Genomic DNA, 27860 nt, shown 5'->3' on the forward strand with positions numbered 1-27860 from the left:
AAACTCTGAGTAGAAACTTGCCTTGATGGCTTGATGGATGGCTTGATGGATGGACGGATGCCCAATACCGTCAAATCGTGATGGATATAAACTCTTGGACACACCAAAATGTTTTTCTTATCAATATTGCCTTCTTTGCCTTCTTAGAGAAACCAAGTCTTTAACTGTGATTAATTGTCGAAAGGATTGTTGGCTACGCCTTCCAATTACAAAACGTTAGGAGGAAATTGCGATGAGGGAAAGGTGGCAGACACCAACGATCCTGTAGATGTCATCCAACTTTGAAGGTCCCGCTATGGGTTGAGAGAATATCGAACGGGTAACGAACTCTAATGGGTCGTGAATCAACAACGTGATCCATCTTAGGCAATCAATTCACCAGGAAAGCAATAAGTTTTGTTCGTAGAGAGACAATCCCCTCCGTCAGCCCTTCTTCGTCTGTTCCATCTTTTGACTGTTTGCCTACTCCTCCTCCCTCTTACTCCTCCTCTCTGTGCTGCATAATTCCAGGGACAGGAGTCTGCTGGGAATGGCCGATCTCGGGCTGTAATAAACTGTACTGTACATGGCGGGGTGAGCACGAACCTTCGAACGTTTAGTGGTACATACTCTGTACATACTCTGGAGGGAGGAAAGGGTTAAATGACCTAATCCATCGCATGGACCACACTTTGTTGTGCGTATTCTGTGATTGTTCCATAACGAAGGAGTTCGATGCCGGACATACGACATTGGAGTATCGGAAAATAGGTGTAAGGTAGATCAATATCGACCATCTCGGATGATTAAACTTCTGCACGCACGAGTACATTCTTTTGCATTTTAGATTATGTCCAAGAAGCTAAATGCTAGAATTTTTTTTTTTTTTTGCATTGAGCAAGCTCACCCCAAATTGGCGTCACATGAACCGTTATTCCGGAAAATGTACTTACATCGCATTTCATACGAGCAGAGCATGGGTTGTTGTTTATTATTATCATTGGATTGCCAGGATCGAATTCATGATCAAAGCTGTAAAAAAATGCTTCAAAATACTTGTTTTTTGTAGTCAAGGCTTGTGGGTTGACCTACATTTTTCAAATCAATGACACTTTTTCCTATCACTTCTTGAAAAAACGTTGAACGTCAACACAGCAGTATTCTATACACTAGTATTTACGCTAAGAAAAAACAAGGCCTTCGAAAGGACATGCATTAGGCTACATATGAGGTTCCAATCACGTTACTCTTATATACATAATCCAATTGTGTTCAAAGTGGCAATGAACAATAAGCAATTAACAATGGCAATTTCATGCTTGATATTGTTCGGTTTCAAGAGACTGCTTGACATTTCATTACCGAATGAACTCCCCTATTCATTGACATATCGGACAGGGTGTGCTTAAGATTAAAAAGAAGTCGATATCCTGTTACATCAGCATACAACTAAGCACGACAATTCGGTGTTACAACATGGCTCATCAGATTTTAACCTGCTGTGGTATTGCAACTCGCTGTAACCAAAAAAGTGGTTGATTTTAAGACGAACCTTATTGGGGTTAGTGTTGCATTTTGACACAGCATTGTACTTCTTATTGCTCAAAATAATCCTAGAGTGACGAGTCTCAAGCTTTAACTTTTTCTACTTTCAATCGGAACTCGACCACAGCATTTGATATCTATGGTAAGACTTCCATTGCATTACCAGCACATCGATTACATTATCGATTGCATTTGATTCAATGCCTGAAAATGCAGTTGTCATTTGTTCGAATTTCTACCAACGTTTGTTCCCATGATTCAACCAATACTCACTTTTCATGCAACCTACCGTGTAACTACAATTTAACGCACCATTTTGAAGGCAAATCAATCATTAGCTTTAATATGCATCATTTTTGTATTTTTGTGTCTGGATGGGACCTATAGTAGGACTGTTATTTTTGTCAAGTGCCACGACATTCCAACAACCCGCCTTCGAAATTGTTTTGCTATGAACGCTCGGAATGTTTCGCACTTCGACTACAGAGTGTCGACCGAGAGTAAATGTGGGATTATATTACGTGTCGAGTAAAACTCACGGGAACGAGGACGGACGGACGGACGCAAGTATGTTACACATTGGTGACGAATGGCTATCTGTCAATTCATTCGTGCCAAGCTTCCTCCATATGAGCCGGCTTTTTGTTTCCTCGTTGCACTTTCAGTTTGCCACTCCATGAATCATATTCTGCCAAACAATCGATGAACTCCCCAAATTTGTTAGATCCTGAAGAAAAACCTCTGGACTGTTTTGACTCATTGGAATGAACTGGCAGCCTTTCTGTGACCAACTAAAAGATCTCTTTGTCGATTGTTTGGCCCATCATATCTTCTAGTACGTATACGCAATTATAATGAGGAAAGTGACGATTGAAATCAAGTGCTTTTCTGAGATCTGTCATGTTTGATCGCCTCTCGGAAGAGCCGTCAAATCGTAGGTGTCAATAATGTTTCTCATTGATGAATTCATTGCGGTGTCGTGACGGCCGTTGGAAATTCACAACGAGTCAAGCCATTAAAATCGGAAACCGCGTGAACGCTCATCAATGTTTCACGTTGCTTTTCGCGCGTAGATAATGGTTTCCAGCTTAAAGCTGGAATGGAAAGGAAGTACGTACGTGCGAGGTGTTTCGGGAGTTGAACGAGAGGGGCTTTATTTTGTTGTTCGCCGAAAAGATATGCATTTTCTAATGGTTCAAAAACTCCTCGCTTATGAATGCATTACAAACAAATGACTCGGGGCTTTTCCTCAACAACAGTAAATCACGATTTCTTTTTTTCCCACCTGCTTGAAACTACATAGAAAACGAATGAGGACCAACCCGCTTGGATGATTGGTTTCTTCTTTCACTTCTTGTTAGGCAAGACTGGCGAGACTGGCGAGATAAATGTACGTAGTACACTATTACTACTGCCATGCACGGAGAGTATACTTGCTTTCAGCACAATCAAATCACATCCAATACTAAGACACTCAAGACGGACATGAATGGAGCTTAGGCCCCTTGTTCTCTAAATAGAGCCTTTGTGGTCCCGTTTGAGGCTCCAAAAGAGCCCTAATATCTATGTTCCCATTGGGCTCGACATCTGAGTGTGTGCGAGGAACATATAGGTACACCAAACGTACTACATAGGCGCACAAGCAGTTCTTCACTCAGCAGCTTGCCAGGTATACCAGGACGTCGTCTCTTACACTGAAATACAGTATTGTAATGAAAAGTGCCAATTCATGATTCTTATTTGTAAACGGCAATTCTTGGACGGTGTTTCCAAGTTGAATTGTTTAATATAAAAGTGAATCTTAATTGTCTCAATTGTGTGTGCTGAGTTGATGGGAGAGGAGTACTTGCCCGCCCAAAATAGGAATACGTGTACACATAAAGTGCAGGAGTAGTCATTCAAGTGATAGACAGTACTCGGTTGTTTTTAAGTCAATGGCTCGATGACTTTCGTAAGACTTTGTCCAAGAACCAAACAAAAGCCATCTCCGATATTGTGCCTAACTTGTTTGACCCGAGGTACCTACCTTATCTGTCAATGCCGTATCTAGCCATCTCTGTGGGCCGCCTTAATCCACCATCTCCTAGCACCGTAGAGCTCAGCCCCAAAAGTATGTAGTGCTACTCGAATCTTGGAGGCACGGATGATGATATTAGAGTAGGGGTTTGGGTGCTTGAGAGAATGTTGTCGAAAATTGATGATGCCTCAAGTTTAATCCCACCCAGAAGGCCAAATCACACGGGAAAGCTGACGGTGAAACGTAATTGGATTCAAAGCAAGGGACACCCAAACGTCGTGGTAGGGACGCTTTACGTACTAACCGTACATAGTACATGTGAGGCACAGACTGAGATGTGAGGCCACATCGGGATGATTTTCAGGCATCTTTCAAAGAATTTACCTGTCGAAAGGACCATCATCTATGAATTGTACCCAAGCTGACTTTGATTTTCATCTGAGCCTGTGGCAGTGGTGCTACCCGCTCAGTAGAGAGTACCGAGAGAGAGAGACATTTGATTCAGTTCTTAAAAGAGGGAACTCTCAGCGGGTGGGGTGAATGGGATAGACATTTTTCTTGTACATAGAGAAAAGTTTCAAACTTGGTGGAGATTGATTGATGGCACCCCTTCATTCTTCTGCTTTTTCCCCTTCCCTTAATCAATTCATCATGGGCGTATGTATGGACATAGGTATGAGTAGTGTACATAGTGAGTGGCTTCCTGGTTTATGATTATCGGTACGGTAGCGAAACAACTTTGGTTGATTCGGCTTTGGCTTCGCTTTGGCTTCGCTTTGGCTTCGCTTTCTCAGTTAGCGATATCCGATATCTGGCTCTCTACCTAGAAGTACGCACGTAGGTCAAGTTTTTGAGTTTGCGATCAATAAAGCTTACAATCACTTGGGCACCGTTCTATTGCTCTTCTTGAAATAAATAGAATTACTCTTTTGTCTACTTCTGCAGACTCTTCACATTAGTGGTAGGTAGCTTTCATACTACGTAACTTTGGACGAGAAGCATTAGGTTTGACTTCGATTACTGAACCACAATATTTGAAGCTCATTTTCTCAACATAATTGGAACTTGGAACACAAGAACTAGTTTCAAGACTCTGCTGTAAATTAAGCCTTATTGCAATCGAAGTAATGAAATCAAGAGCGTCTCTTACGGATGTTCTATCAAAGGCCATTAAAAAATTACTTTTGGGAGGCCTGGTTTGAGCCCTTCAAATGGAGAGAAAACTTTCTCCTCATGTGATTTTTAGCGTCTTGGTAATCGCATTTTAAATGAGAACAGACGTTGAAAGGGTCATTCTAGAATTTTTTCGAGTTTCTCTTTCAACTCGCCCTGACAATTTTCCGACATTACTTATGGATTAGCAAAGTTTGAAAGCACTTATCATACTAACAGCGGTTAGAATGGGAGAGTGACAAAATTGAAATTGTCATTTAACATGAATGGAACCAGGAGGTATTTTCCCTTTTTTCATACACATCATTCTCACGTCGAAGGGGCCTTGCCCCCCAAGAGTTTAGCCAAGGAATAGGCCCTCAAATCGGTGACGACAAAAGGCTGTTACTTTCTTCTACCTGTCTATTGGCTTGAACAAAAAGAGCCTCAACTTGATACAAGCAAGGAGGCTCTCTGGTTTGGACAAGGAAAAGCAATGGCTTAGGCATCGAGTGGATCTCATTAGCATGTGAGATGGTGGAAAATGCCATCTGGAAGAACTTTCTCAGTTCAAAAGGACTTTCAAATCAACTTGTGGAGAAACTTCTAAACAACTTCTGAAGACGGAGTAGTTGGACTGAAATGTCTCAACTCTAAATAACACACCCCTAGAAGCTAGTACGGTCTCAAGACCCACTCACTCAACCTTTAACCTTTGTTTGTTTGTTTGTTTGTTTTGTTACGCAGTCAGATGGCAGCTCTCTGTCTCGCTCGGCCGGTCTTCTGATGATGGATGTTCAAATGAAGAGGTATTCCCATTTCCCGGTCCGTTATCATAACAAGTATTAATTTTTACCTCACCCTTGAAAATTTACGCAAGTTCGCCACCTTAAGCTGGCAAAGTAACAACTCATGATCCAATTTAATTACCAGAAAGACGCTTGGATCCGGCAGGAATTTTACATCGCATTGTATTTATGTGCTAGATGGAGATGTCACCCAGAATAAGTAGACAGTCTATTATAGGGTTATAGGTTCTTAAATCCCTGCGGTCTCTTTTCGATTTCAAGTGTTTCGTAAATTTTCATCTTTAATTGAAAATAAAAGAAAACCATAGAGGCATAATCGGAGGCTTTCGGCTTCTGCGAAGTGGTTCCTTTCGTTCTGGCTCTGATGGCTTTTATGGCAAATCGTTTTTCCCGATCCTTTCTCTGGAAGGAACGGGTCGGAAAAAGATCGAAACTCTCTTAGCAGGGATGGCTCGAAGTTCTGTTCCACGTATTGTCAACTATCAAAATAGCCAACCAACTTTATAACCCCAACAAGTTTTCAACACCATTGGACAAGAACTGAGGGCAATTTTTCCCCAGGGCCAGTTGTCAATTTTGACTTCTTTTCATCCCTGTTTTCTGCTTGAGGCTCACCATGATGATCATCCAATACTTAACATCCACGCTCCAACGGTAGATTTGGAATGGGCCATATCCATGCCTGCAACCACCACAACCATGTATGAGACCTTCTTGAAGGGAAGGAATGAAGGCAATGTGAAAGATGCTGCCTTGAACGTCGAGGAGTGACAATGATTCTGTAGCAAAGATGAAATCTCATTTCCCATCTCGACTATAAGATATTGTCTAGTAGCGGCTGAGCCAAAAGTGCAAGCTTTTTTAACCTTATTTCAATAAAGATAAGACCGTGGGTGACATTTCCGTTGTCGCTTCGTTAGAGGTGAGGCTGTTCTGTTTCTAATTGAAAAATAAATGTTGTGCTGTAAAGTGAGATTCCTAAATTTTGATCCCTTTCCACCGTATTCTTGTCATTCAGAGTAGAGGGAGGGAGTCCCTTACATTCTGCATTGAACAACACCTCCAGTATTTTATGCTATCCCTTCAATGTCTTTACTGATGAAAATGTCCGACTGAATCTCAATGTTTTAAAACTAGAATCTCGCCCAATCTCACATGTAGTGTACCATTCATCTGCGGTGACTCACATTATGTGGTGCCTCCTTTCTTATCAGTAACAGAACGGAACCTTTTTTAGGCCTTGGTATCGCTTCCTTCATCTTTGTATGCGTTCAGCTTGGAAGACGTTTCTTCATTTCTTTGAAAGGTCAATGCCGAATGGAATCGATTCATCGAGAGCGCACCAAAGGTCACTTGAAAGACCTCTCTAATATTGAAGGAATGCATTACCTTTCCATCGACTTTAGAGTCGATGGACTGCTAGTACTAACGTCGCCTGATCGTCATTTGGACTCACAGTACGTATGCACATTGATTGAGCAAGGCCTACGAGCACCAACAGGGCATTTCCTCTTGAGTGAACTGCTTTCTTCTCCCACCATTACGGTGGGAAAGTCAAAAAGTGTAATTTATAGCCAGATTTTGAACTGGATTAGGTGGTTCCTTCCTCTCAAATTGAGTTTGGTCTCTTTCTCTCTCTCTGCCTCTCTTCCTCTGTGTCTCTCAATCGTTTTTCTCCACTGCTAAACGTACTGCGCAATCCGGGACTCAGAGATAGGAACTGGATCAAACAGAAAGCGGAGGTAGAAAGGGAGACGACTAAAGGACTCTCGCTGACTCCCACACCCAATGAAGGAGGGACTTTTGCCCGACCGGCTTAAGGCCTGGAGATCATTTCTGAAGGGGCTTGTCCTCGCTTACTGGAAAAGGTGACTTGGCCTTAGCTAGGTTAAATCTGAGTTAAATGAATGAGTTTTCTTTTCCATAAGGATGGGTTGCGAAATCGTGGCCGTTTAAAAGTGTCCCAAAGACAGCGAGTGAGAATACCTTTTTCCATTCAGAGCACTTCTGAGTCGGAAAGTTTTGACAACCGGTTAAATCAAAGGTAGACATCCAAACTTCAAGAACGGCATGTTACCAATTGGTCCTGAAACCGTGGGGAACTTTATCAGAGCCAAGGAAGACACAAGTGGATTGGGATCAACTCCAATAGACCTTTGTCAAAATAACAGCACCTAATAATACAAACAACACATTTTGGAGGACGAATCATTTTTGAAGGAATTAGACTGAACTTGCCAGGCTATGTCGTAAAAGGCCTAACCTCTAGCTTGTGCGGATGAAGAGAGCACTTATGAGCGACCTCATTCAATCCGTGGTCCAATACAAAGCCGATCAAATCCACTTTCTCGTTCATCGCGCCATTGCATCCCTCAATGGCTAATACTGTATATTAGGAAAGGTTTACATTCTCGGGCCGGAATCCTCCTATCTTTTACAGAGCAGGTCTGAATTCTTCACGCTCAAATTGATGGTCACTCATCAAGAAAGGAAATTAAAAGTTCCCATCAAAAATGTTCCAGAGAGCCGCCTGTCTGTCTGTCTGTCTGCCTGCCTGTCTCTCCTTCTATTTGTGGTGTCTCGCTTCTTTTTCGGTTGTTCTTGCCCACAGACAGCATTGCTGTACGTAGCTCGGCTTCCAAAGGTTTTTCTTCGTTCCCTTTCCTAAGCCGAAGCCGTGGGCGACCCACCCGTGGGTTGAAATGGAGATGATGGCCGGGGTGGTCAGCCCAAAGAGCTCTCGAGATCCAATGAGAATGTGGGTGGATGCGAGGATGGGAGGAAATCGAGAAGTTCCCTTCGTCTTCCTTTGCTGACTGAGCAGCCATTTATCAAAGCAAGCAGAAGGACATTAAGAGGAATGAGAAGGGAACGAGGGAAAAAGGTCCTCGGAAAGCTCATTTCACCTTCGGATCGGCTCTGCCTACACTGTACCTGCCTTCACCAATATCTAGCATATTTCATTTTTCATTGAAAGTAAAGTCTATTCCATATGATTCCGTTTTACCGACTTCTTGATCTTATCAAGACGAGTCAACAAATACGCCGGAGAATTTCATTGATGAAATGAACCTCAAAGGAGCTTCTTGCACCGAGAGGCCCCTTTCCTTTCACCAGATAGATTTGTTCTTTTAGTAAGATAAACGTCCACTCCCAGGGATTAAGATATCTTTTAATACTTTATCATTACAAGTGGTTGATGAGCCGCCCTTACCTGGCTAGTGCAGGCGAAGGAAGTCGTTCCAGTGGAAATGAATGTGTAAAAACGGGTCGACTGATCCGAGGTAGTCTTTTCAGATTTTCGACCTTCTTCCATTGGACCAACAATGGCCAGTCGAATATTTATGGTTTGTTTGGAAAGAAAGCCAAGTCATGTTTGGGAGTGACTTTGAGTAATGGTTGGTGTTATGGACGCAAGTGAAGATCAAAAGCACATCGACCCTTGGTTCTAAGTGTTTGTCACCCAAAGCTCTTGGGTGGTTTCAAGTGGTTACGTCAAGAGCCGAAAATTTGCGACTTGACCGCAAACCGCCCAATTACCAAGTGGTTCGGCCACAATCGACAAGGACTAAGTAGATTAGCCACAACTTCGTTTTCTCATTTTGGCAACATAACTTTACTTTCTTTTCGCTCCCCAGTCCCTCCTTCCCGCCACTGAGGCACGACTCGAACATTCCAATGTGGCCAGAGCAAGTCATGCCTACCATTCTGCTATTGCATTGAGACTCTCGTCTTTATATTCATTCAACCATCCACCCAACCAACCATATACCAACTAACGCCAAGTATCATTATTGTTGTCAAAGTTATCACCCCGGAGATCTTCTTGCCGTGTCATGGCTAAGTAGGTATAAGAACGAGGGTTGTCCGTCCTTGTCTTCCCCAACATATTTGAAACCAGAACAGAAAGAGGGGAGAGAGAGACAGATAAAGAGAGGGAAACGTCCATTCTTCGATCACTTTTGCCCTTTGGACGACCAAGTACCAATCGCTTACTCATACACTCGCTCACCTAATGGCTGCCTGCTTGGACCATAGTTCTACCATGTGGCAGTAGTGCACAGGCGTTGTACTCATATTTACTATTGGGCATTATTGCCATCATTGCCACGTTGTCGTATCATGGCGCAAAAAAGTTGTCGGATAGAAATTGGCCCTACTCTTCTTTCAATACGTTTTCTGCCACGGCTCATTGATTGACGCGAACAAAGGTGGTGGCTTATGGAAATTCTGGCACCTCGGCTAAACGCTTCGTTTACGGTCCTAAATCAGATTTCACCTTATCTTAAAGAAATACCTCCATCTTATTGCTACTGCTACCCATAGTCTGTTACAACTGCTACAACTACACGGGGTGCACATATTTTTCTAATCGAAAACCATATCCTGTTTACGACAATATCTTGTTCCTAAAATCGCTGTAAGCAAGTTGGTATGTACATACGTGGAGTGGTAGCGTCTGCTCGCACGGATGGAGGGCCATTTCAAAATACCACATGATCCTTTAGCATGATGGGTTCTACACTCTAGACTGGCTGACTACTTCGGAAGTGTTGGTTTTCGTTGGTAACAAAAGAAGTCATCCTGGCATATAATTCACCTGACTACTCTCATTGAGATTGAAGTTGGGAGGATCCATTTCGAGGCCCCTTTTTATCTTGGTTCTCCTCCTGTTGCAGCGGTATTAAAACGACACTTTAATGATGAACAAACATCAATTTTCCTTTGAATGATCCCCCCTCTTTCTCTCTCTCCCTCTTTCACACACGCACACTCACACACACACTCCTTTCTGCTCTTCACTCCATCCCTCCCTCCATCCTCATTGTCGTTGTTGTCGTCATCTCGCTTTCTTCCATGGTTTTGTTCGGAGAGAGAACTACATGGAGAGAATGACTCGTTCAAAGGCAATCATTTCCGGTTTAGAATCTGTTAAACATGTGGCTGATGGGAGGTACGTCCGAGATGAAACCACTCCAATCAGATCCTTAATGGTGACCATCCACCCAAGGTGGTGTATTGATTTGACGTTTCTCTCAATGCTGTTTAGGCTCTGGCAGAAACGCGAAAGCAAGAAAGAGAGAGAGAAAGAGAGAGAGCCAAGGATGAAGATGACGATCGTCATCATCGTCACCGTTGTCATTTTCTTAGGGAGCCTCCTCACCTTAGAACGAACACAAGGGCGATAGATGAGCAACGTTCGAATAGCTCTGGCTTTGAGTGCTTAGGGGCCTTCTTGCGTTCTTTTTTTAGTGCTGGAATGTTTCATCAGTTGAAACGGTTGAATGAGACATTTTTATGGATGAGGGTCACTCCCGACCACTGAGGACCACAGACGAGTTCTTTCTGTTCTAAGGCTAGGAAAAAATGTTCAAAGACAGTAATGATCACTGGGCTGTCCCCTAAAGTCCGTCCAACCATCTGTCTGTCTACCGCACGCACAACAACCACATTCACTCTGACGGAATTGTATCCATCGACCAAAACAGTGCGTTTCTTCCTGTCTTCCTGTCAAATCGAGTACCCACTAAAACTGTGATTCTGTACTTTGCTTTGAGGGTCAGCTTGAAAAGTCTTTTTGTACTCCTATCAGTCGACTTGTTTACATGAAAAAATGGGGACTCGGTCTCAGTTTCATTGTGATTGTAAGTTGAAATGAAACATAAACAATGTAAATTCAAGCATTGAGACATGAATTCCGAGACAAAAAATCTCGATTTGAATGTCAAAGCGAAATTGGAGGAAAACAAAGTCAGCTTCTAAGGCTCAACTTATGGTTGCATAGAAAACAGCAAGAAAAGGAGATTCGTAAATCGAAATTCTTGCGCTGAAGTCAAAATTTGTGGTCGGTAAAAGGTCAGTGTATTGTTCATTGAGCAGGCCCCTTTGAAAGATCAATCATTCCAGGCTGGATGGATTCCCAACCACGACCAACCATCTTGGTTGGGAGGTTGGATGGTTGGCTGAGGACTGGTTAGGAAGATAGCTCGATCGCCACTCACCTAAGCCAACCAGACCGTCTTAAGTCCTCATTTGAATTCAACAACTCATCAGCCTTCGCCGGCAGAAAGATCAGGCTCAAAGCCATCCGAGATTCTTGCACTCCACACTACTCGCCGAGTTATGTCCGAAAATGCATGTAAAGAGCCCACATCTTGAACAAAAATCTCCCAAGTTGAAAGGCAAAATTAATTACGACCACCACTCTCCGGCCCTGATGGTGGATGTGTTCGTTTCAAATAGTAATTATAGGTTAGTTTTTTTGCATCCCTTCGTGAGCCACCCATTGGCTGTCTTCTCAGACTCATTAGCTTTTGACCAGTCGAACATTTCTCAAGCGCTTTTGAAGCTAACAAAGTGGCCGGCTCAACCTTGTGATTGAACCTAACCGAATCACGCACATCTCTTAATATCGTCCACAAATCACAGAGCTCATCTGTGGCTTGATTGGTTGCCTTGGTTTTGGTTTCTATGGGAATGGTCGATGGAGGTGTCTTTTAGAGCACCTGAATTCGATGAAAATGCAATCTGTTGGTAAGTGATGAACAACAAATATATCAGAATGCGGCTGAACAAACGTTATGGCATCCTAGAACAAGCCCAAACACTCTAGTTTCGCATCACATCTTGTCCATGTCGACAAAAATTGTTTCCACGTAAACTGTTCGAAATTTTCTGAATGTATCCACTTCAACCAGCTGGAATGTGATAAATGGTAATTTTCCTCCTTTTCTGCCTCGTTTTCTTATGGGGAACCCAGTCGGTTATCGTGGGCACGACGGCCGAAATTTATTGCCATTGAGGTGGAAAATTGGTAATTAGGTGGAGCAATTTTTATGTCATGCGAAGCTGAGAAAAAAACATGCTTTGCTAAAGAGGTTGACCAACAACTTCTCTAGCCAGATACGTAGTGTGCTTTTACTAGTTGTTACATTGCAAAGAAACTCTCTAGTGTACGCTGGTCGTCTTTTTCCTCATGAACGGACCTACCCGCAGTTGCACAACCCCCATAAATGTTGAATGAATGACCAAGTGGTCAATGAGAGTTACAATTTTGTATTTGTCCATTGGATCTGGCCCGAGGCTCTTATTGAGTAATACATAAGTTTGTCCTCGTACTTGGTCCCTTCGGAGAGCCTCGTTCCGGTGGAGAATACGAATATGTTGAACGAAATAAGGACGGACGGAAACATAGAAGGAAGAAAAGAAAGAAAGAAAGAAGGACAGAGCATTCTTATACATACGTACAAGGGGGAGAGCAAACCCAAGAAATCGGCCCGAGGGAGCCCGCAAAGTGAAAGAGAACCCGGGGTTAGGGTAGTTGGGCTTCATTAATCTTTGGTCAATCAAACTTGTCCGGCTCGTCCATGTGCTGTATGTACAGTGGTAAACGAGCAATACAGCATGCGAGCGAGAGCCTAGCCCATGCACGCCTTCAATGCTGCCCAACACAATTTGGGACAGTTGTATCAAGACTAGTCATTATGGATTAGTTGTCCCTCAGGAGGCACCCTAATGAATGGAATAGGTTCACTAAAAAGGACCCGGGGATCTGTCCATGTGTAAGAATAAATGGAACTTATTGGTCTTGAGGAACTTGTGTTATGGGGCTCAAATTACCAAATACACCCCAAATGCGACGGGGTGCCACCCTATTCGGAGATTTTCCCCCGGTTCTTCTAAATGTACTACACGTATGTACGTACGTACCCACGTAGAAAGACGTATGCACTATGTACAAGTGAAAAGCGTTCATTCGTGATTTTCCTCCATTGAACATTGAGTAGAAAGAGAGACTCGGGGTGGTTTGATGTCCCCCGAGGGGTTTCTTCTCCACGCTGACCAATTCCAATATGCTCTGGTGTGGCAGAAATGGAGGAAGTGGTGGTGATTCAACTAGGGTGTGGGTTGGCTCTTAATTGCGATTGGCTTCACTCCTCAAGTTACATGTCAATCAAAGAGAAAATGAAACACAACGATTGTGGAACTGCACACTTGTAGTGCAAGGAGGCAGAGGGTGTTTTGGACAGGGAGAAATAGTTTTGGGAACATTTCATTTTCCTCTTGTTGGAGCGATTCTACATACGTATACGTATACGCACAGTACGTAGGTTGTATAAGTATTCTGCCATTGGATAAGTTGAAACTGGAGGGGGCTAACTCGTTGCCCTTGATAAATCGGTGTATCTACATAAATTAGCGACTGTGTTTTGTGCATGTCCACAGGGTCTCCTCCCCGGCACTCCTGGAAAGCTTGCTCACACCACATTTGTCTTGTCAAACATGCTTTGACGTTGCTCCATTTGTCTCGAAGAACCCTTTCGATCGGAGGGAGCGGTCTTTTCCCATTCAAAACCTAATCTCGTCGCAGTTGCTCTGTTATCCATATAATGCCCTGAGGAGCGAGAAATGAATGCCCTTAAACACTCTCAATTTATCACAAGGACAGATCACTAATGCAACATGAAAAGTCAACGGATTTGTGCTCCGAGACGAAAATCTGAACAACTGCCTACGTACATTCAGTCTCTCCCATCCAGTGGAGAGGGACTTGCTTGGTTAGCACTTCCATGGCTTCATTTGAAGGACTTTCACTTGAAGTGGTAACTTTCAAATGCATGCGAGAATAAGTAGTGGCCGGGCAAGTAATGCACGGCTAGTAACGCATTGGAGCACAGCATGTCCACGAAAGAGCCTAAACCTGACGAAAACAGGATCAAGAGACTGACAAAGAGAATCTGGTAGGGTGCTGTCGTTGAAATGACTGGATTTCGCATACCCACCGCACAGAGTGAGCCATGGTCGGGAGCTGAGAAATTGGGATCTGTCAACATAGATAGCCATCCTCCGATAAACGAATGGCTTTTTCTTTCTTTCTCATTTTTTCTTCCCGGCCAATGCCCGAACACGCATTGGAAGGTGATTCATAACCGACACCGTGGGATGCACCCGGGTGCATTCCAACCCACTAAGGTTCCCATCCACCCACTTGTCAAGTCTTAGACCCCACTTTTGTTTTTGAAATGAATCAAACGTATTTTAGCTTATATGACTGCCATTCATAAATCCTGGCAGCACGATTATTTTAGTTTCAAACTAACAGATCAAGCCTGAGGTCGAATAAGATAGCGATCAAATGAATCTCGTGGCTTGTTTCGGTTCAATATTGGGCTGGATTTCAAGCATATCATCCCCGGTGGTCTTTTACCTCTTTGGGGGCTTGTTCAGGCTAGCATGAAACAATTGCTGACATGCAACGCTAATATCGGAAAATATTTGGACGGACAAAAACCTCTTGCCGACTCAGTTCGACATCACTGGAAGAACTTCTTAAAACGCACTTCTTGGAATTCATTGTACGCACATACGATACCCAACAGCGGATGTCAAATATTGATGTGTTTTGGGTTGAGACTGTTGCCACACTCGTTCATTAATTTTGGCCAACCACTCGAAATAAATCGTGCATGTACGTGTTTGGGTAAGTTCGTACGTACGTACGTACAGAGGCTCACCGTATAGTAGGTAATATGGAGAAACACACATGCACAAAACCAGACGCTGGAATTGATCCCAAATCGAATTTGAGATGAATCAATTTTCATTCCATTCATGTGAAGCAATCATGCGTGGCCCATAGCGGGTATAGGAATCGAAAAAAAACACGCCGGGTTTAAAGCTCTTGAATGGCCAATTTGATGATTGGACAAGCAAAACCATTTGTATTTGAACAAAGCCCTAGAAACACAATCATAATGTGGTTCTCGACGCAACCTGCAAAAATCAATAGATGGGTAAAGCATTATTTGTACGGACATTTTAGTTTGCGCTCACTCAAGTTACCTCACTTCACTTTGCCAACCGCCCTCTTCTTCATGACCCGCCGTCATAGTTGTGGCAAAATTACTCGGAAAGCTTTCAAAATCAAAATGCTGGGTCGAATCAACAAAAGATGAAGAGGAGCGTGAAAAGACAGACGCAAGGTACCGCTCTCTATCAACCATCCTCATCCTCGTCGTCAACGACGATAACAACGAGGGAACCTGAGCGAATGTGCCCTGATTGAATCTGTCACTTCCAATCGAAGAAATGTCAGAACTTGTATGAATTTCAAAAGTCAGCTCTCGAATGAACAACTTGACTAGCTAGCTGGGCCGGCATGGGGCTCGTCTAATACCGGTTTGTCACGATTGGGCCTGACAAGAGGTGAGTTGGAACCAGTCATGTCGGTAAATACTCTCACGATATTAATCCTTAGCGTAGATTCCGTGAGAGAAGCTTGATGGACACGAGCCAAGGCCATTCGGGAGTTATAAAACATGCAGGAGTCCCTGTTGACGACCTTCTCAGGTTTCAATTAGTTCATATTCGTTATAAATTCACCAAGCCCACGTCACGAGGCAAGTACGTTCATAGGTCCCTTGAATTGGTTTCAGGTCTGTGCCGCGGATCCCATCTCTTGGTGAAGCGACAATCCTTCGACCAAAACGAGCTCCGCATCCTACCCGAGGGCCCACAACACAAACCCGTTGGGAAGAATTTCCTATTAACATGCAAAGCCAATGTCAAAAACCCTGAGCTCGTCAGGGATCTCAAATGGTTTGGACCAGGAGGACAGAAAGTTCCCGAAGACGATCGGTGAGTTGAGATACGGAGGAGAAAGCAGGAATTGGTTTGCATTCCCCAATGCTCTGCTACGTAAAATGTATTATCCAGAAATTCAGCTCGCCCAGGTGCTTTGTTTGATTCAGACTTGTTTCATCCCCCATGACTACAACAATAATGCCTATCTAAAAGAGGCCCGAAAGTTTGGCTTAAAACCCAATCTGATGTACCTTATGATACCAATCCAATACTTGGCACCACTCAGCACTTCACAACACAACAATGCTTACATATTCATTGCTGCAAGTTTCTAGAATCGATCTTTCCAAGTGCACGCATTTCAAATTCACTGAATGGGTGCTTTTTTGAACACTTATTCAAACAAAAATATGATGGGGCCCCAAGGGAAGTTTTGCTTTTGTTTCCTGAGAGCCGTTTAACGATTTGATTGATTACCAGTATTTATTTAAGCATGAATGGGTAAACGCGGGTGAGGTCTTATGCAAGCTTTGGGCTCCTTTTGGAAACGGTATTCCACGATTATCTGAAAATCATCAATCATTCTTCAACTATCTTTATCTTTTAAACAGGAATTACAGCGAAAGGTAAACTTCAGAACGTTGTTTTATTAGTTCGATCAGGTTGAACTGTGCATATTGTTAATGCTCATGTTAAATGTCCGGTGTGGCACTTTCAACAACTCAAGCCTCACTAATCGTTAGATTATAAGATCGATCCCATTGTTTATTTGCATATTCATAGAACACGAGCATTCAAGTAGTTCAACATCACCGCTTTTCACATGTCAAACGTAACACCTTTAATGACAACTTCTGTACAATCCAGTTACGACATCAAGCATGTTCGTACTCCCAGATAGTGTGTACATTATATGTCTTGGCAATTGTTGTGTACAGTATCCACCCTTCAACCTTCTCTAAATCAGGACTAGATGTTCCATCTACTCAGACGATAGAGCAGCAACTAGCACCGCTGTGCTGGAGTACAGTATCCCGGCATACATCTACAAAAGCCGATTTCCTCCCTTTCAAAAGGTCCTTTTGTTGTTAAGTTCCAGAGAGGCAAAATAATGCCCCTGGATGGAATCAGATCGTCGAGACGAGTGGACGGACGCGTTCCTTTCTAATCTGACCTTGCCAACTCTGACATCGACTGTAGCAGCTCAAAATCAATGTCCATACTACATACTTTCAGTAACCCCTGTGTGAGGGGACCACTTTTCACTAACCATTTGCTCCTACATAAATGTGCTGTTGTTTCCAGACGAACGGAACAAGTTAACCTAACATTCTGCTCGTATGTACCTAAAAGATAGAAGAAGCAAGCGTTCTCAGTTCTCACCGTTAGCTTGTGCCATAAAACAGTAGTTTGTTGTTGCCACTTATTCACCGCTGTTCCAGCATGAATATTGATGAAAAAACATTCCCAAACAAATATTTTGAGCTATAATATACCCGTCCATTCCGGGATTTAGGATCTATACCGAGGAGAAGCCTGGGGACGCGGCCATCATGTTGTTCATCAAACATCTCCGAGAAGAAGAGTCTGGTCTCTACACGTGCGAGGGAATCTATGCCAACAACGAAAAAATGACGGCACAAGTCCAGATTTCGACCTACAGTGAGTAGTCTCTGGTTCTGACCCAATATCGTTTTCCTGCGGGATCGACTTATGGATGAATGCATGATTGGTTTTCCAGTTGGAATCACTTGGGACGATGCTCCCGAGGAGCAGAATGCCGTGATCTACACGGACTACAAGATCCGATGCGTGGTCAGAGCATCACCTACCGCCACCATCGATTGGTTAAAAGAAAGCCTGATCATCTCAACGGGTAAGAGCTTTCAAATTTTTTTTTCAAAAGCTAGAGCATGGAAACGGTCCCACTCGAGAATGGCGAGTGGCACGAAAAGCCAGGCCGTCAAGTCAGGGGGCATAACGCCTCAATGATCAGGACATCTCGAAAATAAACGAACGGGTCCACCCAAAAGCATACATTGCCTCGAGCGAGTAGCGCAGCAACGCAGACACATCAAGAACAGGCCTCTCTCCCAAGAAGCCACCCACACACCCACCCTCTCACTTGTTCACTAGTCACTAACCAACAAGCCATGCAGCCATGCAGCCATCCAGCCATCCAGCCATTCAGACTGAAGGCAGTCATTTATTTTTGGGCCAAGACATTTCCCGCTTCAACTTGAAGAAGTACGAGCTACGTACGAGGAGTGGGCACTGGTTCACCCACTGGTACATGCGTACCCGGCTATAAAGAGAGTTCAGGCAATTCAATGAAGTATAGGGAAATCCCTCGAGCGAGCGGGACCCTAGTCATGATAAATGTTCGCTCATTTTTCTCTCGCCTTTGTTGCTCCAGATCGGTCTTTTTCGAGCTCCAAAGCCAAAACTGTGGTGCGAGGGCCAACTAACTGTCCATTGTTCCCGGATTGTTCCCTTCAAGCCGCCCCTGTCCAACCCTCCCACACTCCCACTCATTCTCAGGGTTGGCGGGTCCATCCTATAGGAAAATGGAATGGCAATTCGGTCTCACGCCTTGCTCGCCACTTGGGAAAGCATTTTAGGTGTCTCTTAGAGGAAGGAATACCTATCTTGACGGCCTTGGCTTCAACCAAGCGGCCTTCCTTTCTTTGGGTCGGACTCGCTTTGATCTTGGAATTCGTTTAACCGAGCTACTTGGCCTTCGATCTTGAGGCGAGAATATTTGCGAAATTGAATAGAACCCACCGGTATACGAGATAGGTTGGAAGAGGCAAAGCTGGCAAAGCTGGCAAAGCTGGCAAAGCACGAGCACGGAGCACTTAACCGGAAAGAATCACTAACTTGACTTTGAATGTTCTTTGCCCTGGAAATTAGAAGGCTTTCAACACTTCCAGCTCTCTCCTCTCGCTTTTGCTCTCATCTCTAATTGATCTCATGCGTCTTGAAATGAATGGAAGATCTCAATAATGCAAAGAACCAACACTTTCCGTAGGACTTCATAAACATCTTGAGGGAACTCCTCGTCCTAGTTCTGGAGAAAGTCAGCCAACGGAGTTCCACATTCACAAAAGAACACGAATTTACAGCGCATCACTGTAGAAGAGGGAGTGGGGATCGCTCTCCCCACCTTTTAGTGTCCGTGATGGTAACAGACTAACTCCATTTCAATTCTTTTGAACATAATCCCCAGTCATCCTAATAACCTTGATGCCAAGTGCACGATTCCTTCCTTCTGTTGGTCTCTTGATGTGACAGAGATCTTGGAACGTCCAAAACTTCTCCCGAATGATCTCGCCATAATATGATCTTGTCTGAGTTTTGATACTAAAAGAGGCCTAAACAAGTCCGTTATGCCATATTGAAAGATGCAAAGCAATACTATCATTCATTACGTCATGCTCTTCACATGAAGAAGAAAAACCGCGCGCCTGAGTTAACGGCAGTCGGAAGCCCTTTACTTTTAGTGATGGACTTTTTGATGCTCGCGTAAAAACCTTTGCTAGGCACGAGAAAACCAGGTTAGATGAGCAGACATACTTGATGGCGATCACACAAGAATAATGAGAATACCCTTAATCAAGGTGCTCTCCGGTATATTTACTTTGGTGTGTAGTTCTTGTATGTATCCGTGACGTGTACGTGTCTGTGTGTGTGTGTGTTAGAGAGAGAGAGAGAGAGATCCACTGCGTGTTGGATCCCAATTGGGATTCGATCAAACTGAGACAACACGATTATTTCCTGTCCTTTTTACTCTTGGCACTGGCAATTATCCATTCCTTTTCCGTTTCCTACTTACTGGCTAACTTGGTTGGTTGGTTCTTTCGTGTTGTGATGTGAGCCAAGACTTGGGATGAGCAAGCAATGGTTTGTTGTCCATGGCCATCAGATTGTTGTTCCTGCGTAGAGCTTCCTACAATAGACACTTAAGTGCCCACCCAACAGCGTGGTTCTCCTGAGTATTTTTACCAAGCGTGTCCATATCTTTTAGTGCAAGGGTTAACCTTGGAAACATTGATCTTGATTAATTGTCGTTTATTCAGCAATCTGGTACAAACTGATACATCTAGGTAGACGAGCAACCATTCATAATGGTTTTGATTTTAATTCGTTTACCCCACCCTCGTTCGGCCTTTCCCTACCAAGTACAGCCGCTTATTAGTGTCACAAACGGGACCACAAAGGCATTTGAAACCAACTCTTTATCCTGGACAGAACTCGTCCCATCGAGGTAGTTAGTCCCTTGCAAAGTATACCTGCTCCTATGTATGGATGTACGCAGGCATTCCATTATACGGCAGTATTGCCGCCTGTGTGTAACTACATGGTCGTACAAATTATTAATGTATGTCTGTGCTTTGTTAAGTGCCGAAAGTTGAGTAGGTAGGTATGGTAGGTTGGTAGGTACGCGTACATAGGAAGAACTAGAGGGTTTATGTCTTAGTATCCTGAAGTTGGCTGTATCAGCCAACATGCCAGTTGTACCCTGGGTAATTCCCACACGAAAGGAGAGAGTTAGGCCAAGACAGGGAGACGAGCTCTACCAGCATTATTGGTCCAACACACTAACAAGCCTATTTGGGAACAACATATCTTGTTGTTCCACGAACTGGAAAGAGAGCAATTAGAGACAGAAACAGTTGCTGGATAGAGCAAAGATACATCGAATGGCCAGGGTAGTTTCAAAGGCTACCCACTAACCTGAACTCAAAAGTACGGCCTTGATCTCGCTTTCCTCCTCTCCACCTACTACTGTACCATACTGTTCCAAACTGTACCACCCATAACAGACAAAGTGACAGCAACTTTGATAGATGAATCCTCATCGCAAATGTTGGCTACCCTTCTCTAATTTGGGCACTCGTTGGCATCGATAGTGACTTACATAATCGAATACATGATATCTGGATAGATGGACGAATAGATGAAGGTTAATCACTTTCCAACTGGGCTGGAGTTTTCTATTATCTCATAATACGCGCACACGTTGTACTCTGAAGAAACTATTCAGACTGGCCGGCTATCATCATCATGATCATCATCATGATCATAGTCGACATTACCATCCTCTTTTCCCCAGCTTGACGGGCAAGTATCAGTTGTATTAGTGAGAGGGAAATTAATCTGATGTCTCTCAGATCTTTGTGTGAAGGTAGCAGGTTAGTCAGTCAATCAGTAGAGAAGCAAGCAAGTAGTACGTGAAGGGTCTTCCTGCTTCGGGCCTGGCACAACTCGAGGGAGTGACCTTGGCGTCTCGGTCAGTTGATCATAAATTAGCTTCATTCCTTTCACGAGCGAAGAAGGATTGATACAAATGGAAAAAGAATCCAAGCAGCTTTCGAGCTTCACATTTTCACCCATTGCCCGCTGGGCATTATTCACGACTGAGACCAGTGGTACGAACCCAGTGTTCGTGAGTGAGGGTCCATGTCAGCCTTTGAACGATGCTAAGACGGCCTTTGCTATTCATTGGGCGAAAGGGCTACTGGCAGGAACATGTTCCATGATAAGACGACGATGAATATTTTTGGTCCCAAGCATTGGCATGGGACCGACAAGTGTTCTTTCGTTCGATCGAGCTAATTTGGAACGGGGGATATTTGTCCGAAGGAGTACCAAAGGAGCCCTGATTGATGGTTCATTCATTTGCAATGGGGTCCTAAATCATGAACCACTACGCCTTGATAGTAATCATTTCCTGACCTACATAACTTAAGGTACTCTCATTGATATTACATTATTCCTCGGCATGCAAATGCTCGGACACAGATATTTCGTTTTATTACACTGGAACACTTATAGCAGCGAAAATAGAAAAAAAATATCCGAAGAAACATTCAAAATCCATAGGAAAGCTAATGCTAATCTTGGAATGAAATTGAGTCGTCGTATGTTATATTTATATCCAATTCAGGCCATATCCTGGTACAATACCAATGGTTGTACTTCTTAATCCATCACTTCCCTTCGATCTCGAGAAATGAATGGAAGTGACAGATTTGTCTGAGCTCAAGCTCATCTATCCTCTTTTCCCCCTCGCACTTCGAAACGCAGCTCAAAATTACAGATATTGGTTATCATCTCATCCATTTCGTAATAGGACCTGCAGGTTCAATCAAGTGATTATCATTTATGTGGAGGACAGTCTCAGAGGGTTTATTTTTTTTTCTCCTCTGTTTATGCGTACATGTTCTTTCTAACAAATAAAACAATTACCATCTCATTGCCATTGATGATAATACGGCCATTCAAAGTTACGAATAATCTACAAATTGAATCCCTGACCAGAGTGCTCGCAAGCACATGTTGGGGCGAAATGCGTACATGGTGTATTCAATCTTACAGGGAATGCGATTTCATGCCCAGGGGCTCTGATTTGACTGCAATCTTCTTAATAATAGTAAAGAATAATTTTCTATTGTGATATCAGGATATTGGATGAGTTTCAATTGCAATTAATGACAGCTCTAAAACTGAAACAGCCGAGTGGATCTGAAGTGATGAATGGGTCTGATTGTTTTCTTACTACATACGACGTGTTGATTAGATTGGGGAGGATTGGCTTTCCTTCTAACATTCGTTCGCCGTTGTTCATTACTTCTCATCCGAAGAAAACGAAATGAAAATGCAGACTGCGATCCACTCTTGCAACTCCCTTCCATAGATTCGTTTTGTGCATCTTGAGCATTAGTCGGCCGCTAGCTTGGTGTTTTTATTCTATCCTCGGCTCGGTTGCTCGATTCGATGTCGATTCAACGGAGTCTAATGCTGACTTCAAAGGTATTTCAAAAGATGAGTTGGTTCACTAGTTCGTTTATGCCCATTTTGGGTTTGACTCGTAGGTTGGTTGGGTCTGGGCAGATTCCAAGCATCAGCTACTGATTCCCAGCCGTATCCTCGTGCAAGTTTGATAGCCTATCCAAAGTTTGAAGCCATTATGCTTTCTCCCTGGATTCCAGTGGTTTATTTGGCATCCCTCCCTACCTACGAATGTCGCATGTAATAGAAGGGACAAATGCCGATGCAGACACAGCATCTCGGTATTCGAAGGAAGCGTAGAAGATTCTCCATTTCCTGAAAATTATGCCCATTTCACAGGAATATAAATAACGGCCCGTCTATTCATGTTGGAAAGGGAAATGCCAAACATTCGAGCCATTTCGGGAAGACCGCGACGACCGAAAGATTAAACGAAAATGGAGGCATCGACAGCATGTCCAGCTATTACGTTGGTTGGTACTTATTTGGCTTGTCGGACGACCATGTTGATGTGCCCTTTGAATGGGGCGATCCCTCTGATCCCTCTGTCGAGCTTTGATGCAACGATAATACCCAGGAGTGATTTCAAAGTGAACCCTCCTACATTTACGACATGATGTTTTGTATTTTATGATCGGCCATAACACCTGCGCATTACTTGTATGCCAAGGAAGCCTTTTCCTGGCTGTCTTGTTGTGTGAGGTAGAAGATCAGAAAGAAAATGTGATGATGGCCAATGAAATCACTTTTCTCCACCACACCCACACACCCACACTGCTTTTAAGCATGCGGTGAGGCAAGTGTTGGAACCACAAACGAACTGATTGGCAAAGTTTGGATCAAGATGGATTTTCGCCCTCTCACCTCTATCTACTCGTACGTAAAGGGGATTTCAGGCCAGGCGACGAGCGAGTGTCGGAAATGGTGTTCCTGTTGAGTTGGAGGGAAACCACCGTGGACTGTAGGTAGGCACTTCTGGGGAGTGAAAACTGGTCCATGTGGACCACTCAAACTCTTCCAGCCAAGAGGATGGGAGCAAGCCGGAGCCATCTTTGGGTCTCGTTGGCTTCTGCCAACATGAATTCACCGAGACAGAGATGGTCGAGGATTGGTGGATGAGGGGACCAAGGAAATGGGCCCACAGCTAAGCTTGTGTGTCAGTGTGTCATTCCATTGGAATGGATGGAAAGGACTTGAAATGTCTCTTATGGGATTTACTCGACAGGACGGCAAAGTCACTCAAACTTGGAGGGGAAAACCACTCACCACCTGCTCAACCACGGTTTTGGCATGTGGTAAGATTATTTACTGCTGGCCCTGGAGGTGAACTCTCGAATGAGCCCAATGCCTTGGATTGGGAGTGGATTCAAACCCGTCAAATGTTGCTTCCGGTCGGCTTTGCCAAAACAGTGTTGCCTCCGTTTGGATTGTTTGATGCAAATGCCAATTAACAATATCCTCTCTTATGTCTATGACGAAAATGTAAGCATAAATTTTGGAGTCAATTTTCTGGTGGGCGGGTCGAAATGGCTCAAACGCACAACCCTTTTTCTGAAATTCAATCTTGAGAAAATTTATCTGAACCATGCACGTAAACAACACCCCTCTGAAACGTGGTGAGCGTAAGTTTCCGGAACCGTGACTGAGAACAAATATCTGTGGACTTCTTAAAATAAAGTGACGATTCTTAGATGCCTGATTATTTGGCATTGTCTGGAAATCTCGGTGATCTTTTTGCAAGAAAGAACATTCTTTGTAAGGTGGGGTGGATGGAAGGGTGGAGCAGCTGGACTCTGGATCTTAAAATGACATCCTCAATTCGGTGGTCAAGAGGTCTTTTGCATATCCGTATGTGCCCTACAAAAGCGAGGTAGTCTCAGAAATGTGTTAACCCCGTCTTGGCACCCGATTTCACGGAGATTTCCTAAGCTGATAGCGTGGTGGTCTACACTTGTACCTTTGTACTCACATGAACGGGAAATCGTAACTTGCAAAAGGTGGAAAGTCTGGTAGACCTCTGAAGCGGTGGATTCCTCTAACAACCAATCGCAAAGATACGTTTGACTTCAACTATCTCAGTTTTCGAATTATGAACTGTACAGGTTCACTCATGGATTGCTATCCAGCGATCTCCGTCTTCTTATTCACGCATTTGTGGCGTTCTGTATCGAATTGTTCACCCTCAAAATGCATTTCGAGGGAATCTGTGACTGGCAACTGAAATTGACTTTGGGCAGACTCGGGGTTACTTGAGCTGTCTACTCAATATGCAATTTGACTAGGATTTGTCGAACTGAGCTGTTTGGTCTGCTGCCCAAAAGCAACAACCCACGTGCAAAGGTAATGTTGGCTGGCTGGTTGACTGCAAAGTCCATCAAAAGGGCAGAAAAGCCAACCAAATTTGCAAAATCTCCTCCTCGAAGCGCTTGCCAGTCCCTTGTCCCCCAGCAATTTCAGTGATTTATGATTCACCATTGAAGAGAGTTGTTGAGGACGACAAAAACGACCGCAGCAAGGGCTGTACATTCGAATTGGTGGGTGGGGAGAATCTGATGGGTGGAAAAAGTAAGAGGCTTGTTGTGGCCTTGTTTCCCTTTAGCCGCAAATCTGAAATGTTAGGCTTCTACCCTCTCCCATCCAGTCGTTTGAGTTATTAACGAGAGAACTTGGCTGATGGTGTATTCACTTGACAGCCAGCAGAAAGGTAGGCAGGCTAAGGAACAATGTTATTCCTCCGGAAAGAAGTACACAAGAAAGAGGCTTCTAGGATTTACATGTTTCCTCATTTACCCGCACACTCACAGTCACAATGCCCGCCGTTTTTTGGGAATGAATGGTCTGCAACGTAGGACAGCTTGGAATTTAAACGGAGCCAAATTTACGACTTTCATTTAATTCGTGTAGTTCCAGTTTATTTGCTGAAGGATTAAGGTGGCCTAAGCCGAGCAAGGAACGTGGATGCTACATGCTGGATAAGACAACGCCAGATGACCCCTAAAGCTTTGCCACCGAGCATATCCCCCAATTCAATAATATTAACAAAAGCTGAATCAACTACAGCTACTGTTACTATACCACCACTACTGCAAGAATACAGGGACTGTAAAAAGCGGGTGCAGGTGGGAAACGAGAATTGTTTTTGGGTAAAGGAAGGAAGGAAGGAAGGAAAGAAGGGCACACGGCTCCATGTTCGTACGTATGTAGATGCTGCGATTCAACCTTTGAAGCCCATCCGAATCACAGTTGTTCTTTTAGCACTATGGTCCCAAATTTTACGGCTGTCGTGTTTGTTTTCTGTTATGTTTAAATGCAACCAGGGTTTCCTTGTTTCGAGTGCTAAAGTTGGTTCCATTTCATTTGAACGTCAATATTTACTTGTGCAAAGTTAGTAGAAACTTCTTGCCAACGTTGGCAGCGCCGGGCTTTAATCTCCTGGCCCTGGAATATTTTCCGACATTGAAGCCCTTTTTATCATCAGGTAATTCATTTGTGAGCTCGGCCAATCTGAGAATATGCGGATGTCATCATTCGCTAAAAGGCCAACAGCGAACTAATTATTCAAACAGAATGCAAGCTCATTATGATTTAACGGAGGAAACTTGGCGTAATTTCCTACAGGACATGGGTCACCGGTTCGGTTCTCCTGCATACCCTTTCTCAAGGAAGCTTTTACTTTTGCACGCTTACGCACACTCACAAATGGGAAATGAATCTGATTCGGGACAATGACACTGCCTATTAGAATATATAAGTGAATGATTTGATGGTTGGCTTTGCTGCCTTCCTTGGCTTCGTTGGCCGGGGTATTCCAACCCTCCGACCCTACAAAAACACGTCTATAAAAATAATCATACTTGACCTCACCATTGTTAGCACCTTAATCGCTGGTTTGTAATTTGTTGATAATATCGCCTTTGGCGGCGGTCGGACCATATGGTTATGAGACTCATCGGGGGTGTCTCATGAAAAAGCTGTTGTGACCCCCTTGGTCTAATGGCGGGACCTATCCATACGACGCGCTCTCAAGTGAGGATTCATTCCCTGTATCCATTGTCTAGCTAAAGTGCACCCACGGCAGTATTTTATTCGCAATCAACGTCATTTGGACGATTTCCCTCGCTCTTTTATGTGCAAACAACATGACTCGTCTGTGCGTCCCCGGTCCAACAACGAGAACCTGTCTTCTTACAGTACTGATACTATGCTCTAATGCTCTGGTACATATCAGTTCGTTTTTCTCGAGTTATTGATGCTCGTGGTGTTTCCGCTTGGTTTCACAAATGAACCTACATATTTTTAGCGAGTCAGGGAGTTGGAGGGGGAGTTACAGGATATAAAGTATCATTCAGCGTGTGAGTGTTCCTCATATCTCGCCTGGGGATGATGGTAACCATAGTTGGTTGGTTGGTTGGCTGGCTGGTTTAGTGTCCAGGAGGGGGGAGGGGGCAACAATTGATCCTGCATCCCAGATCAAAACATTGGCACACTCACATGCATAGAAAAACAGTCCCTGGGGATGGATTTCGTGGAAAAGGCGTCTACCCAACATTACATTAGAGATTCTGAAAAAATATGTTCATTGTTCAAGTCATGGAAAAAGGGAAGGCGTGAGAGGTTGGGAATTTATTGGGGCTGAATGGCAACCAACAAAGCTAAAGAGCCGCTGCTCATCAACATGAGAGAGTTTGATCGTAAATGTTGAGTCAAATCTTAAGCAGAGATGGTGGAAGCGTCCGTGTGGAAGCCCACCTAGTTGGACATGCATTTACTACATTCCAGAACTCTTGCGAGCGTTAGTACGTACGTGTATACGTACTGTACGTATTATATATACAACGTAAGCAATCAGCCGTCATATTTAGCGTAGATCAAAAAAGAGGCATTCTAGTGAAATGATGCCAAGGTGCGAACGGTGCGAACCCTTCCCCTGGTCCGACATTCATCATATCATGAGAGTACAATGGGCTATGTATTATATG

General features: G+C 43.8%; 1 protein-coding gene across 4 annotated transcripts in view; it reads left to right on the forward strand.

Moving 5' to 3' along the window:
* The window catches only part of LOC131882964 (fasciclin-2-like), a 53434-nt gene that overhangs the window by 6574 nt on the left and 19000 nt on the right, over positions 1-27860 (forward strand). For 3 of the 4 annotated variants that reach the window (XM_059230262.1, XM_059230260.1, XM_059230263.1), the window contains exons 2-5: positions 15939-16140; positions 16698-16712; positions 17603-17748; positions 17828-17962. In XM_059230262.1, the coding sequence (XP_059086245.1) occupies positions 15939-16140; positions 16698-16712; positions 17603-17748; positions 17828-17962 (498 nt within the window). The remainder of the gene's footprint in view (positions 1-15938; positions 16141-16697; positions 16713-17602; positions 17749-17827; positions 17963-27860) is intronic. The other variant, XM_059230261.1, reaches the window with a different exon arrangement.

Source organism: Tigriopus californicus, chromosome 7 (assembly GCF_007210705.1).
Source record: "Tigriopus californicus strain San Diego chromosome 7, Tcal_SD_v2.1, whole genome shotgun sequence".
Classification (NCBI taxonomy): domain Eukaryota; kingdom Metazoa; phylum Arthropoda; class Copepoda; order Harpacticoida; family Harpacticidae; genus Tigriopus; species Tigriopus californicus.